The following is a 17,173-nucleotide window of genomic DNA, read 5'->3' as shown; positions in this document are numbered from 1 at the left end:
TCTGTGCAGTGGTGAGGAAGCATTTCATGTTTTGGAGGCTGGACGAGGGGTTGGTAAGGCATGTATGATGGGGGTGAGTAGCAATGATGAGGGGACGGTAAGGGGCACATCATGGATGTTTGGAGATGGGAGCTGTGATGTAGGAAGTGAATGAGTTGTTGAGGGGGGGAGGGTATGATTTCCCGACACTCGGATTGCCGGCAGTCAATAGACAGGGGAATGCTAAGTACTGTTCCCCTGCACTATTTACCCCCTAACCCTCCTTTACAGCACCCCAACACTGACCCTCCCTACCCCACACCCTAACCCTCCCGGTAAGTGCCTAATCCTAACCCTCCCCCCTTTGTGCCTAATCCTGACCCCTTAGTGCCTAATCCTAACCTACCCCCGGTGGTGCCTAACCCTAACTCCCCCCAGTGGTGCCTAACCTAACTCCCCCCTCCCGCAGCCTAACCCTAACTCCCCCCTCCCACAGCCTAACCCTAACTCCCCCCTCCCGCAACCTAACCCTAACTCCCCCCTCCCGCAGCCTAACCCTAACTCCCCCCTCCCGCAGCCTAACCCTAACCTCCCCCCTCCCGCAGCCTAACCCTAACCTCCCCCCTCCCGCAGCCTAACCCTAACCTCCCCCCTCCCGCAGCCTAACCCTAACTCCCCCCTCCCGCAGCCTAACCCTAACCTCCCCCCTCCCACAGCCTAACCCTAACCACCCCCCTCCCACAGCCTAACCCTAACTCCCCCCTCCCGCAGCCTAACCCTAACTCCCCCCTCCCGCAGCCTAACCCTAACTCCCCCCTCCCGCAGCCTAACCCTAACTCCCCCCCTCCCGCAGCCTAACCCTAACTCCCCCCCTCCCGCAGCCTAACCCTAACTCCCCCCTCCCGCAGCCTAACCCTAACCTCCCCCCTCCCGCAGCCTAACCCTAACCTCCCCCCTCCCGCAGCCTAACCCTGACTCCCCCCTCCCGCAGCCTAACCCTGACTCCCCCCTCCCGCAGCCTAACCCTAACTCCCCCCCTCCCGCAGCCTAACCCTGACTCCCCCCTCCCGCAGCCTAACCCTAACTCCCCCCTCCCGCAGCCTAACCCTAACCTCCCCCCTCCCGCAGCCTAACCCTACTGTCAGGATTCCAGCGCCGGTCTTCTGGCCAACAGTGGGGATTGTGGCACTGGGGTTTGGAGAGCCAGCATCCCGGGTGTAGGCATAGTAACTACATCCCGTTACAGGTGGGGGTGAAAGCTCTGGAGGATATGGGGATTCTGCAGAGCACAGCAGCAGGTGCGGAATGGGAGGAAGACGGGTCTTACAGCAGAGTTTAGGCTGTGAGAATCGGGGCAGGTGACTTTGGTAGGAGGGAATATGTTGACTTCTATCTTGGACATGTTGAGCTTCAGGTAACATTGAGAAATCCAGAAAGCAGAGAGACAGTTGGTCACGTGAGCGGTAGACGAGAACCGTACAGCGAGAAGAGCGAAGGGCAAGGAACGGAGCCTTGTGTAATCCCAAATATAGTAGGAGCACCAAAGAGCTGTGATAGAACTTTGTCATAATACGTCCGGTGTAGCCATTCTCATGTGTGGCCTAATTAGATGCAGATGCCTCCGTCATGGCTCCTTCTGTACCACATACATTAGTGCTGTCTGTGTGCTTAGCAGAGGCAATAGAGCATCCATTGGTCATTGTGCCACGCAGCAACCATCCATGTGGACGAGCCATTAGACCAGCCAAAGCTAGGACATGATTGGTTTCTGCTACAGAGCAGCAATATCATTTACACTGTGTTATGTGGCCCTGACCAGTCAGTGACTAGAACACTGTGACCATTATGTCCATATGTGTGTAACGCTGATTTGTAGGGATTCCATCAATGATATTGGCCAGAAAATTCCCATCTCTGTGTCTAGCTGCCTCCTGGCCGGACACGTGAGGGTTTGGATGGGACTAGGAGGGAGCATAGCAGATATCGGCTGCAGTGCTTCCATTCCCCACCACACAGCAGGTCTATAGGGGCTGCTATACTGCTGGATTCACCAAGCTTGGCCCTGGCAGCTAACGCCATCTGAAGATCTATATATATCAGCCTATAGGCTACTGTAATGTACATGTTTCTGGGTGACACATGCATCGGCCGATGGCTACACATGTGCAGTACACGGGCAAATGCCGAATCCAATGGGGAATGACTGATGTGGATGAGTAAGTATCCTCTACACGGGATGCGGTCAATATCCTGACCGCTGGGAATCCCGAAGCAAAGTAGCGGGGTTGGGGGGAGGGTTAGGTACAAAGGGGGAGGATTAGGGTGCGGGGAAGGGGAGGTAAGGTCAGGCACTAAGGGGGGAGGTTAGGGTACGGCACCGGGGAGGGTTAGGCACTAAGGGGGGAGGGTTAGGCACTAAGGGGGAGGGTTAGGGACAAAGGGGGAGGATTAGGGTGCGGGGAAGGGGAAGTAAGGTCAGGCACTAAGGGGGGAGGTTAGGGTCAGGCATCGGGGAGGGAGGGTGAGTGTTAGGCACTAAGGGGGAGGGTTAGGCGCTAAGGGGGAGGATTAGGGTGCGGGGAAGGGCAGGTAAGTTCAGGCACTATGGGGGGAGGGTTAGGCACTAAGGGGGAGGGTTAGGGACAATGGGGGTGGGTTAGGCACTAAGGGGGAGGATTAGGGTGCAGGGAAGGGAAGGTCAGGCACCAGGGGGGAGGTTAGGGTCAGGCTCTGGGGAGGGAGGGGGAGGGTTAGGTACTAAGGGGGGAGGGTTAGGGACAAAGGGGGAGGGTTATGCGCTAAGGGGGAGGGTTAGGGACAAAGATGGAGGGTTAGGCACTAAGGGGGAGGGTTAGGGACAAAGGGGGTGGGTTAGGCACTAAGGGGGAGGATTAGGGTGCGGGGAAGGGGAAGTAAGGTCAGGCACTAGGGGGGAGGTTAGGGTCAGGCACCGGGGAGGGATGGGGGGGTTAGGCACAAAGGGGGGAGGGTTAGGCACTAAGGGGGAGGGTTAGGGACAAAGGGAGGTTTAGGCACTAAGGGGGAGGGTTAGGCACTAAGGGGGAGGATTAGGGTGCGGGGAAGTGGAGATAAGGTCAGGCACTAGGGGGGAGGTTAGGGTCAGGCACCGGGGAGGGAGGGGGATGGTTAGGCACAAATGGGGAGGATTAGGGTGCGGGGAAGTAAGGTCAGACACTAGGGGGGAGGTTAGGGTCAGGCATCGGGGAGGGAGGGGGAGGGTTAGGCACTAAGGGGGAGGGTTAGGGACAAAGGGGGAGGGTTAGGGACAAAGGGGGAAGGCTAGGCACTAAGGGGGAGGAATATGGTGCGAGGAAGGGGAGGTAAGGTCAGGCACTAGGGGGGAGGTTAGGGTCAGGCACCGGGGAGGGAGGGTTAGGCACAAATGGGGAGGATTAGGGTGCGGGGAAGGGGAAGTAAGGTCAGACACTAGGGGGGAGGTTAGGGTCAGGCATCGGGGAGGGAGGGGGAGGGTTAGGCACTAAAGGGGAGGGTTAGGCACTAAAGGGGAGGGTTAGGGACAAAGGGGGAGGGTTAGGGACAAAGGGGGAGGGCTAGGCACTAAGGGGGAGGATTAGGGTGTGGGGAAGGGGAGGTAAGGTCAGGCACTAGGGGGGAGGTTAGGGTCAGGCATCGGGGAGGGAGGGGGAGGGTTAGGCAATAAGGGAGGGTTAGGGACAAAGGGGGAGGGTTAGGCACTAAGGGGGAGGATTAGGGTGCGGGGAAGGGGAGGTAAGGTCAGGCACTAGGGGGGAGGTTAGGGTCAGGCACCGGGGAGGGGAAGGGTTAGGCACAAATGGGGAGGATTAGGGTGCAGGGAAGGGGAAGTAAGGTCAGGCACTAGGGGGGAGGTTAGGGTCAGGCATGGGGGAGGGTTAGGCACTAAGGGGGAGGGTTAGGGACAAGGGGAGGGTTAGGGACAAAGGGGGAAGGCTAGGCACTAAGGGGGAGGAATAGGGTGCGAGGAAGGGGAGGTAAGGTCAGGCACTAGGGGGGAGGTTAGGGTCAGGCATCGGGGAGGGAGGGGGAGGGTTAGGCACAAATGGGGAGGATTAGGGTGCGGGGAAGGGGAAGTAAGGTCAGACACTAGGGGGGAGGTTAGGGTCAGGCATCGGGGAGGGAGGGGGAGGGTTAGGCACTTAGGGGGAGGGTTAGGGACAAAGGGGGAGGGCTAGGCACTAAGGGGGAGGATTAGGGTGTGGGGAAGGGGAGGTAAGGTCAGGCACTAGGGGGAAGGTTAGGGTCAGGCATCGGGGAGGGAGGGGGAGGGTTAGGCACTAAGGGGGAGGGTTAGGCAATAAGGGGGAGGGTTAGGCAATAAGGGAGGGTTAGGGACAAAGGGGGAGGATTAGGGTGCGGGGAAGGGGAGGTAAGGTCAGGCACTAGGGGGGAGGTTAGGGTCAGGCACCGGGGAGGGGGAGGGTTAGGCACAAATGGGGAGGATTAGGGTGCAGGGAAGGGGAAGTAAGGTCAGGCACTAGGGGGGAGCTTAGGGTCAGGCATGGGGGAGGGTTAGGCACTAAGGGGGAGGGTTAGGGACAAAGGGGGAGGGTTAGGGACAAAGGGGGAAGGCTAGGCACTAAGGGGGAGGAATAGGGTGCGAGGAAGGGGAGGTAAGGTCAGGCACTAGGGGGGAGGTTAGGGTCAGGCACCGGGGAGGGAGGGGGAGGGTTAGGCACAAATGGGGAGGATTAGGGTGCGGGGAAGGGGAAGTAAGGTCAGACACTAGGGGGGAGGTTAGGGTCAGGCATCGGGGAGGGAGGGGGAGGGTTAGGCACTAAGGGGGATGGTTAGGCACTAAGGGGGAGGGTTAGGGACAAAGGGGGAGGGCTAGGCACTAAGGGGGAGGATTAGGGTGTGGGGAAGGGGAGGTAAGGTCAGGCACTAGGGGGGAGGTTAGGGTCAGGCATCGGGGAGGGAGGGGGAGGGTTAGGCAATAAGGGGGAGGGTTAGGCACTAAGGGGGAGGATTAGGGTGCGGGGAAGGGGAGGTAAGGTCAGGCACTAGGGGGGAGGTTAGGGTCAGGCACCGGGGAGGGGGAGGGTTAGGCACAAATGGGGAGGATTAGGGTGCAGGGAAGGGGAAGTAAGGTCAGGCACTTAGGGGGGAGGTTAGGGTCAGGCATCGGGGAGGGAGTGGGAGGGTTAGGCACTAAGGGGGAGGGTTAGGCACTAAGGGGGAGGGTTGGGGACAAAGGGGGAGGGTTAGGCACTAAGGGGGAGGGTTAGGCACTAAGGGGGAGGATTAGGGTGCGGGGAAGGGGAGGTAAGGTCAGGCACTAGGGGGGAGGTTAGGATCAGGCATCGGAGGGGGAGGGGGAGGGTTAGGCACTAAAGGGGAGGATTAGGGTGCAGGGAAGGGGAAGTTAGGTCAGGCACTAGGGGGGAGGTTAGGGTCAGGCACTGGGGAGGGAGGGGGAGGGTTAGGCACAAAGGGGGAGGATTAGGGTGCGGGGAAGGGGAAGTAAGGTCAGGCACTAGGGGGGAGGTTAGGGTCAGGCATCGGGGAGGGAGGGGGAGGGTTAGGATACTGACCAACAATGTGTCGGTATTCTAACCCTGTTGGGATGCCAGAGTCGCGTTCTGCCCGCCAGTATCCCGAACGCCGGCATCCCGTACCCAGCCCCTCTATACAGCACTGTGTAATATGATGGCATTATACAGTATATATATATTTCATATACAATATCAGATTCCATTATCAAAAATAAACTTTACTAAATCCCTCTCTCCCCATTAGCAGTGGTCTATGTACTGTTAGTAGCAGGGTCACGGGTCCCGGCCTCACATATAGACGGTGTTCCGCTGTGCCGGATAAAGGGCGCATGTACTCCGGCAGCACACGCAGGTATTGTTAGGGGAGGGAAAACGCTTCTGATTTTTAATGTGAAAATCCCTTTCAGGGCCAAGAATGAAGAGTTGGTTGTGAATAGGAAATAATTATAACTGTGAGAAGGGACATAACATGGAGGGAAATGGGCTTTTGGGGTGTATAGTCTCATTTATGTAGAACGTAGATAGACCCAATCCCCTTACAGTCATTGCAGTCTGCAGAAATGATCATTAGGTGGGAAGATGTCTCCATGTGTAACATTTATGTATATGCCGGGCTATGGGAACAGAGAATATTCCAGGAATGCAGCTGGATATAGTCTTAGGACAGGCAGCCAAGTAGTTCAGCTCATCATCGCCCTCTTGTGGCTATTGCTTGAGCTGTGATCTGTGATTTCTGAGTGACCTGTACAGGGGAACCTGGTTTTACATCACTATTCTGCATTGATGAATGTAGTTATTATTAGTAACTTATACGAAAACCTGATTAAAAACAATTGTGCTTGTATGTACCAAGGGAAACATGGAAACAACAAAACTAAATAAGTGTATAGGGAAGAGATTATTGAAGCTTGAAATATGCATCTACATTGTACAATGAGGCTTCTAAGGACTGACCCAATATTTAGAGGGGGGAGTTTCAGCCGATCAATTACCCGGGTACCAGTAACATCACTGGGAGGCTCATGTCTAGTTATGCGTATTTTACTGGCAAGCGGAAAATGCTTCCAATAATAATGCAATTTAGAATGTAGGCCGCGCCAGTTGCACGATGGGGAGAGAGCAATGGCACGTGCGCTTGGTTTGCACCAGGAGTAACAAAAGCGTAGAGATGTGGCTAAAATCATAATACCCAAATTGTACACAATATAATACTGTAATGAAGTGTCAGATTCATATATTTTTCCTGTAGGAGACAATGCGTTTTATATTTTTTCTGTGGGGGACAATGCGTTTTATATTTTTCCTGTGGGGGACAATGTGTTTTATATTTTTCCTGTGGGGGACAATGCGTTTTATATTTTTCCTGTGGGGGACAATGCGTTTTATATTTTTCCTGTGGGGGACAATGCGTTTTATATTTTTCCTGTCGGAGACAATGCGTTTTATAATTTTCCTGTGGGGGACAATGCGTTTTATATTTTTTCCTGTGGGGGGACAATGCGTTTTATATTTTTCCTGTGGCGGACAATGCTTTTATATTTTTCCTGTGGGGGGACAATGCATTTTATGTTTTTCCTGTGGGGGACAATGTGTTTTATATTTTTTCCTGTGGTGGACAATGCGTTTTATATTTTTCAGGTGGGGGACAATGCGTTTTATATTTCTCCTGTGGGGGACAATGTGTTTTATATATCTTCTGTGGGGGACAATGTGTTTTATATTTTTCCTGTGGGGGACAATGATTTTCATACAGGGGGTCCAATGCAGCCAATCAGAAGTGGCTGTCATTTGTTATTATAATCATCAGTGAGTTTTCTGTAGCATGAGACGAGCCCCCACAAGTCATGCATACTTGCCTAATTTTGAAAGCGGCACCTATGAGTGCGGCAGTAAAGTGGGCGTGTACTACTACATCTGAGAGGCGTGTCATAAAACTGACTTACATCCAAATGTAAATGAGTCCCAAAGCAGTTAGTAAGATCTACTTGTTCATGCAAACACACTGATACTTCTCAGGGCTCGCTCATGTATTGTGTATTACATGGAGTTCCATATAAGTGGCCAAGAGAAACCTTGTATTATAAGGCATGTAGCCATAGGGATCATTGTGCCTTAAGCACAATGCAGGGAAATGGCACTGACTATACCATTTGAATGTATATATTTCTGATTTCTGTTTTGTTTTTTTCAAGTATATAACAGCTACATAGTGGGGGTAGTGTGCAATCAGAGAGATTGCTAGACTCTTCAGGGAGTCAGGGAGACTGCTGCTATTACAGGGAGAGTTGGCAAGTATGCAGTTATGTCTCCTGACATACGCCTAGGCGCCTCTGTGCCGGTCTCCCCCGGTCGCAGAGCCGTAACTAGAGTTTTTGGTGCCCTGGGCCAGAAAAAGCGTTAGCGCCCCCTCTCATGGACTGCCATCATAAATTATGGGGCAGATAGCTTCATGTGTAAGTTATCTGACTGCCATGTGAGAGGTGATGGGTTTGAGTCCCAGGTATGACAGTATTTTGAAATGTGTGTGTAAATAAAAGAGGATGTGACTGAAGGTGCTTGGGAGGTGGGCAGATGGAGTGAGAATGATTATAAACAGAAAAATGACAGGCCCGAACAGCGCCCCCTGCCCTGCGGTGCCCTGTGCCATGGCACATGTCGCTCCACCCCAGTTACGGCCCTGCCCGGTTGCATGTATGTGATAACGCCCCTACAGCACTAGGTAATGAAACGCGTATTGAATAAGCAACAACCACATATATGACCAGCTCTACATCGGCCCCCAACTGTCTCTATGTTGTCCCTGCTTCCTGATGATTAACTAATATTGGTTCATCCCAGAAAATGGCCGTCCCACTGCGTGCAGGTTTTACTGCTACGCTTTCATCAGAGTCCCTGCAGTCACTCAGAGCCGCGTTGGGGCCGTGTGTGCTGTAATGTGACCAGGCTCTCTGTCTGTCATCTCCCATAGGTCTCTGCTCTGTCATCGGGACGTTATCTCAGACAGTAACGCACATGGAGGTGAGAAGTGTATCCGAGGAGAACGTCACGCTGCCATGCTCACACAAGCTGGGCTTGCTGGGAAACAACCTGGACATTGAGTGGTTCTCCAACGTCTCTGACCAAGGGCAGAAAGTGGTAACGTATTATACCCGGCAGTCCTGAGCGTGTAGGAAATATCCCTCTGCAGGTTCAGCCAAGTGCCCAAATCATTAGTAAATGGGCTTTTCAGATGGTACGACCCCACTTGCTGGCTGTAGTAAAGCCGTGTTACATCACGTGTAGTATTATTATTATTATTATTATTATTATTATTATTATTATTATTATTATTATAGAACCTATTTATGTATATGTACAGTCATTTTAGTTGGAGCTATAAATTATAAATAGGACTTAATTCCACATAATTGTTCTCTAAACATAGAGATAATCTGCACCAATATAATCTATGTATTCACACCAGTCCCTGCCCCAGTGGAGCCCACCACCTATATTCCCTACCACATGCACCCACACACGGGAGGGGGCTACGTTTCTGTCAGAAGCCAAATGACCACCGTGTACTGTATGTAGATGTACTGTGAAAGGAAACCCATGCAGATATGGGAGAACATACAAACCCCACACAGATACGTCACTGGTGGGAGTTGAACCGACGATCTCACTGCCTGGAGGCAGCGGCGCTAACCACTGTGCAACCATGCTGCTACATTTGACCTTTATAGAACTTGGCCTTAATGTAATTTTTAGCATTTTAAATATTGCTCTTCAGTAAAGACTGCCCTGTAAATGTTGCCATTGATTACTGGATATGCGACATTATCCGTGTTTTAGGCGCTCACTAACCATTGGCACGGGGCATAATTATTGTTAGTGTTAGGCCGTAAACTCTGAGATGTCCCTGGCGGGTGTATACAGAGACTGGGGAACATGTGATAAAGCCGGGAAGGCCCAGGGGCTGATGGCATACATCGGAAACGTGCGCGGAATAATAGCGTATTTCTGCATATACAGAGAGCAATGATGTGATGTGTACGCCTCTGCGGCATATGTGCCTGGGTTACTACTATATATCATCATCATCATCGTATACCTGCGCCCCCTCCTCCCCGCTGCATCCCCTAACAGGTGTATGTGCGCTTACCTGCTGCTCTGCTTGGCCGTATTTGCATGAACACGCCCCTACATAACTCTGCCTACGTGCGCACATCCCTTCCCGTCTTCGTGTCTCCGCCTCAGTGGTAATGTAGATGCGACCTAATGCGTTTCAGTCTGCTACCTTGCGCTAAAGCTGGATACATACTATACGATGTATATACGATGTATTGTACTATATATTATATAGTGTGTACGCCCAATCTGTCCTTCACCACATCCTCCCACTTGCTGTGCTGCACGGAAAATGGGACGATGCAATGAACGCCACGAGTAAGTACATGCACGATGTAACGATACATCGGCCAAGGTACGCCGTATCATATAGTGGGCACACGCTATGTATCATTACATCACATCGCACAGTCGCGGAATCGCAGCATCGTGTACCCAGCTTTATGTGAGCTCATTCTCTGATCGTCGCAGGGCAATTTCATGTAGGAACAGTCTACACTACACTAGTCATTGGCCCTGCAGTGCATGTTTTCAGTATGTAACATACATTATGGTCTCTCCTATACCTCCCAGATCCTCAGCTACAGCGGGGGAAAAGTCTATGAAAATGAAGAGCTCATAGGCCGGTACAGATTCTCCTCCAACTTCTCAGCCGGTGACGCGGACATCTTTATCCCGTCCCTGGAGCCCAGCGATGCCGGACAGTACATCTGCAAAGTGAAGAATGCTGGGAAATATAAATGGTGTTACATCAGCTTAAAGATTCTGGGTGAGTATCTGTGACAGGTCCTGCGTCTCCAGACCTATCTAGGTAATAAGAATACCAACCCCATCACTACTAGTAATACACACTGCTCACATGCTGCCCGTCTTACCTAGTAACATGTATGTGTATGAGGCTTCCCATCACTACTAGTAATACACACTGATCACATGCTGCCCGTCTTACCTAGTAACATGTATGTGTATGAGGCTTCCCATCACTACTAGTAATACACACTGCTCACATGCTGCCCGTCTTACCTAGTAACATGTATGTGTATGAGGGTTCCCGTCACTACTAGTAATACACACCGCTCACATACTGCCCGTCTTACCTAGTAACATGTATGTGTATGAGGCTTCCCATCACTACTAGTAATACACACCGCTCACATACTGTCCGTCTTACCTAGTAACATGTATGTGTATGAGGCTTCCCATCACTACTAGTAATACACACTGATCACATACTGCCCGTCTTACCTAGTAACATGTATGTGTATGAGGCTTCCCATCACTACTAGTAATACACACTGATCACATACTGCCCGTCTTACCTAGTAACAGGTATGTGTATGAGGCTTCCCATCACTACTAGTAATACACACTGATCACATACTGCCCGTCTTACCTAGTAACATGTATGTGTATGAGGCTTCCCATCACTACTAGTAATACACACTGATCACATACTGCCCGTCTTACCTAGTAACATGTATGTGTATGAGGCTTCCCATCACTACTAGTAATACACACTGATCACATACTGCCCGTCTTACCTAGTAACATGTATGTGTATGAGGCTTCCCATCACTACTAGTAATACACACTGATCACATGCTGCCCGTCTTACCTAGTAACAGGTATGTGTATGAGGCTTCCCATCACTACTAGTAATACACACTGATCACATACTGCCCGTCTTACCTAGTAACAGGTATGTGTATGAGGCTTCCCATCACTACTAGTAATACACACTGCTCACATACTGCCCGTCTTACCTAGTAACATGTATGTGTATGAGGCTTCCCATCACTACTAGTAATACACACTGCTCACATACTGCCCGTCTTACCTAGTAACATGTATGTGTATGAGGCTTCCCATCACTACTAGTAATACACACTGATCACATACTGCCCGTCTTACCTAGTAACAGGTATGTGTATGAGGCTTCCCATCACTACTAGTAATACACACTGCTCACATGCTGCCCGTCTTACCTAGTAACATGTATGTGTATGAGGCTTCCATCACTACTAGTAATACACACTGCTCACATACTGCCCGTCTTACCTAGTAACATGTATGTGTATGAGGCTTCCATCACTACTAGTAATACACACTGATCACATACTGCCCGTCTTACCTAGTAACATGTATGTGTATGAGGCTTCCCATCACTACTAGTAATACACACTGCTCACATACTGCCCGTCTTACCTAGTAACATGTATGTGTATGAGGCTTCCATCACTACTAGTAATACACACTGATCACATGCTGCCCGTCTTACCTAGTAACATGTATGTGTATGAGGCTTCCCATCACTACTAGTAATACACACTGATCACATGCTGCCCGTCTTACCTAGTAACAGGTATGTGTATGAGGCTTCCCATCACTACTAGTAATACACACTGCTCACATGCTGCCCGTCTTACCTAGTAACATGTATGTGTATGAGGCTTCCCATCACTACTAGTAATACACACTGATCACATGCTGCCCGTCTTACCTAGTAACAGGTATGTGTATGAGGCTTCCCATCACTACTAGTAACACACACTGATCACATACTGCCCGTCTTACCTAGTAACATGTATGTGTATGAGGCTTCCCATCACTACTAGTAATACACACTGATCACATGCTGCCCGTCTTACCTAGTAACAGGTATGTGTATGAGGCTTCCATCACTACTAGTAATACACACTGCTCACATACTGCCCGTCTTACCTAGTAACAGGTATGTGTATGAGGCTTCCCATCACTACTAGTAATACACACTGATCACATGCTGCCCGTCTTACCTAGTAACATGTATGTGTATGAGGCTTCCCATCACTACTAGTAATACACACTGATCACATGCTGCCCGTCTTACCTAGTAACATGTATGTGTATGAGGCTTCCCATCACTACTAGTAATACACACTGATCACATGCTGCCCGTCTTACCTAGTAACATGTATGTGTATGAGGGTTCCCGTCACTACTAGTAATACACACTGATCACATGCTGCCCGTCTTACCTAGTAACATGTATGTGTATGAGGCTTCCCATCACTACTAGTAATACACACTGATCACATGCTGCCCGTCTTACCTAGTAACATGTATGTGTATGAGGGTTCCCGTCACTACTAGTAATACACACTGCTCACATACTGCCCGTCTTACCTAGTAACATGTATGTGTATGAGGGTTCCCGTCACTACTAGTAACACACACTGCTCACATACTGCCCGTCTTACCTAGTAACATGTATGTGTATGAGGGTTCCCGTCACTACTAGTAATACACACTGCTCACATACTGCCCGTCTTACCTAGTAACATGTATGTGTATGAGGGTTCCCGTCACTACTAGTAACACACACTGATCACATACTGCCCGTCTTACCTAGTAACATGTATGTGTATGAGGGTTCCCGTCACTACTAGTAATACATACTGATCACATACTGCCCGTCTTACCTAGTAACATGTATGTGTATGAGGCTTCCATCACTACTAGTAATACACACTGATCACATACTGCCCGTCTTACCTAGTAACATGTATGTGTATGAGGCTTCCCATCACTACTAGTAATACACACTGATCACATGCTGCCCGTCTTACCTAGTAACATGTATGTGTATGAGGCTTCCCATCACTACTAGTAATACACACTGATCACATACTGCCCGTCTTACCTAGTAACATGTATGTGTATGAGGCTTCCCATCACTACTAGTAATACACACTGATCACATGCTGCCCGTCTTACCTAGTAACAGGTATGTGTATGAGGCTTCCCATCACTACTAGTAATACACACTGATCACATGCTGCCCGTCTTACCTAGTAACAGGTATGTGTATGAGGCTTCCCATCACTACTAGTAATACACACTGCTCACATACTGCCCGTCTTACCTAGTAACAGGTATGTGTATGAGGTTTCCCATCACTACTAGTAATACACACTGATCACATACTGCCCGTCTTACCTAGTAACATGTATGTGTATGAGGCTTCCCATCACTACTAGTAATACACACTGATCACATACTGCCCGTCTTACCTAGTAACAGGTATGTGTATGAGGCTTCCCATCACTACTAGTAATACACACTGATCACATACTGCCCGTCTTACCTAGTAACATGTATGTGTATGAGGGTTCCCATCACTACTAGTAATACACACTGATCACATGCTGCCCGTCTTACCTAGTAACATGTATGTGTATGAGGCTTCCCATCACTACTAGTAATACACACTGATCACATACTGCCCGTCTTACCTAGTAACATGTATGTGTATGAGGCTTCCCATCACTACTAGTAATACACACTGATCACATACTGCCCGTCTTACCTAGTAACATGTATGTGTATGAGGCTTCCCATCACTACTAGTAATACATACTGATCACATACTGCCCGTCTTACCTAGTAACATGTATGTGTATGAGGCTTCCCATCACTACTAGTAACACACACTGATCACATGCTGCCCGTCTTACCTAGTAACAGGTATGTGTATGAGGGTTCCCATCACTACTAGTAATACACACTGATCACATACTGCCCGTCTTACCTAGTAACAGGTATGTGTATGAGGCTTCCCATCACTACTAGTAATACACACTGATCACATGCTGCCCGTCTTACCTAGTAACATGTATGTGTATGAGGCTTCCCATCACTACTAGTAATACACACCGCTCACATACTGCCCGTCTTACCTAGTAACAGGTATGTGTATGAGGCTTCCCATCACTACTAGTAATACACACCGCTCACATGCTGCCCGTCTTACCTAGTAACATGTATGTGTATGAGGCTTCCCATCACTACTAGTAATACACACTGATCACATGCTGCCCGTCTTACCTAGTAACATGTATGTGTATGAGGCTTCCCATCACTACTAGTAATACACACTGATCACATACTGCCCGTCTTACCTAGTAACAGGTATGTGTATGAGGCTTCCCATCACTACTAGTAATACACACTGATCACATACTGCCCGTCTTACCTAGTAACATGTATGTGTATGAGGCTTCCCATCACTACTAGTAATACACACTGATCACATGCTGCCCGTCTTACCTAGTAACAGGTATGTGTATGAGGCTTCCCGTCACTACTAGTAATACACACTGATCACATACTGCCCGTCTTACCTAGTAACAGGTATGTGTATGAGGCTTCCCATCACTACTAGTAATACACACCGCTCACATGCTGCCCGTCTTACCTAGTAACAGGTATGTGTATGAGGCTTCCCATCACTACTAGTAATACACACTGATCACATGCTGCCCGTCTTACCTAGTAACATGTATGTGTATGAGGCTTCCCATCACTACTAGTAATACACACTGATCACATGCTGCCCGTCTTACCTAGTAACAGGTATGTGTATGAGGCTTCCCATCACTACTAGTAATACACACTGATCACATACTGCCCGTCTTACCTAGTAACATGTATGTGTATGAGGCTTCCCATCACTACTAGTAATACACACTGATCACATGCTGCCCGTCTTACCTAGTAACAGGTATGTGTATGAGGCTTCCCATCACTACTAGTAATACACACTGATCACATGCTGCCCGTCTTACCTAGTAACAGGTATGTGTATGAGGCTTCCCATCACTACTAGTAATACACACTGATCACATGCTGCCCGTCTTACCTAGTAACATGTATGTGTATGAGGCTTCCCATCACTACTAGTAATACACACTGATCACATACTGCCCGTCTTACCTAGTAACAGGTATGTGTATGAGGCTTCCCGTCACTACTAGTAATACACACTGATCACATGCTGCCCGTCTTACCTAGTAACAGGTATGTGTATGAGGCTTCCCGTCACTACTAGTAATACACACTGATCACATGCTGCCCGTCTTACCTAGTAACATGTATGTGTATGAGGCTTCCCATCACTACTAGTAATACACACTGATCACATACTGCCCGTCTTACCTAGTAACATGTATGTGTATGAGGCTTCCCATCACTACTAGTAATACACACTGATCACATACTGCCCGTCTTACCTAGTAACATGTATGTGTATGAGGCTTCCCATCACTACTAGTAATACACACTGATCACATACTGCCCGTCTTACCTAGTAACAGGTATGTGTATGAGGCTTCCCATCACTACTAGTAATACACACTGATCACATACTGCCCGTCTTACCTAGTAACAGGTATGTGTATGAGGCTTCCCATCACTACTAGTAATACACACTGATCACATACTGCCCGTCTTACCTAGTAACATGTATGTGTATGAGGCTTCCTATCACTACTAGTAATACACACTGATCACATACTGCCCGTCTTACCTAGTAACATGTATGTGTATGAGGCTTCCATCACTACTAGTAATACACACTGATCACATACTGCCCGTCTTACCTAGTAACATGTATGTGTATGAGGCTTCCTATCACTACTAGTAATACACACTGATCACATACTGCCCGTCTTACCTAGTAACAGGTATGTGTATGAGGGTTCCCATCACTACTAGTAATACACACTGATCACATACTGCCCGTCTTACCTAGTAACAGGTATGTGTATGAGGCTTCCTATCACTACTAGTAATACACACTGATCACATGCTGCCCGTCTTACCTAGTAACATGTATGTGTATGAGGCTTCCTATCACTACTAGTAATACACACTGATCACATGCTGCCCGTCTTACCTAGTAACAGGTATGTGTATGAGGCTTCCCATCACTACTAGTAACACACACTGATCACATACTGCCCGTCTTACCTAGTAACATGTATGTGTATGAGGCTTCCCATCACTACTAGTAATACACACTGATCACATGCTGCCCGTCTTACCTAGTAACATGTATGTGTATGAGGCTTCCCATCACTACTAGTAATACACACTGATCACATACTGCCCGTCTTACCTAGTAACATGTATGTGTATGAGGCTTCCTATCACTACTAGTAATACACACTGATCACATGCTGCCCGTCTTACCTAGTAACAGGTATGTGTATGAGGCTTCCCGTCACTAATAGTAATACACACTACTCACATGCTGCCCGTCTTACCTAGTAACAGGTATGTGTATGAGGCTTCCCGTCACTACTAGTAATACACACTGATCACATACTGCCCGTCTTACCTAGTAACATGTATGTGTATGAGGCTTCCCGTCACTACTAGTAATACACACTGATCACATACTGCCCGTCTTACCTAGTAACATGTATGTGTATGAGGGTTCCCATCACTACTAGTAATACACACTGCTCACATGCTGCCCGTCTTACCTAGTAACATGTATGTGTATGAGGCTTCCCGTCACTACTAGTAATACACACTGATCACATACTGCCCGTCTTACCTAGTAACATGTATGTGTATGAGGCTTCCCATCACTACTAGTAATACACACTGATCACATGCTGCCCGTCTTACCTAGTAACATGTATGTGTATGAGGCTTCCTATCACTACTAGTAATACACACTGCTCACATACTGCCCGTCTTACCTAGTAACATGTATGTGTATGAGGCTTCCTATCACTACTAGT

The 17,173-nt window shown here is 48.9% G+C and overlaps 1 protein-coding gene across 2 annotated transcripts in view; it reads left to right on the top strand.

Moving 5' to 3' along the window:
• CLMP (CXADR like cell adhesion molecule) overlaps positions 1-17,173 on the top strand; it is a 156,904-nt gene that overhangs the window by 109,170 nt on the left and 30,561 nt on the right. For both annotated transcript variants that reach the window (XM_088457149.1, XM_088457150.1), the window contains exons 2-3: positions 8,461-8,627; positions 10,176-10,371. In XM_088457149.1, coding sequence (XP_088313275.1) covers positions 8,461-8,627; positions 10,176-10,371 — 363 coding nt within the window. The remainder of the gene's footprint in view (positions 1-8,460; positions 8,628-10,175; positions 10,372-17,173) is intronic.

The sequence above is a fragment of the Taudactylus pleione genome, unplaced genomic scaffold (genome assembly GCF_031769625.1).
Source record: "Taudactylus pleione unplaced genomic scaffold, aTauple2 ptg000740l, whole genome shotgun sequence".
Lineage (NCBI taxonomy): Eukaryota > Metazoa > Chordata > Amphibia > Anura > Myobatrachidae > Taudactylus > Taudactylus pleione.
Note: the sequence above shows the minus strand (reverse complement) of the source record. Positions and strands in the feature narration are given on the sequence as shown.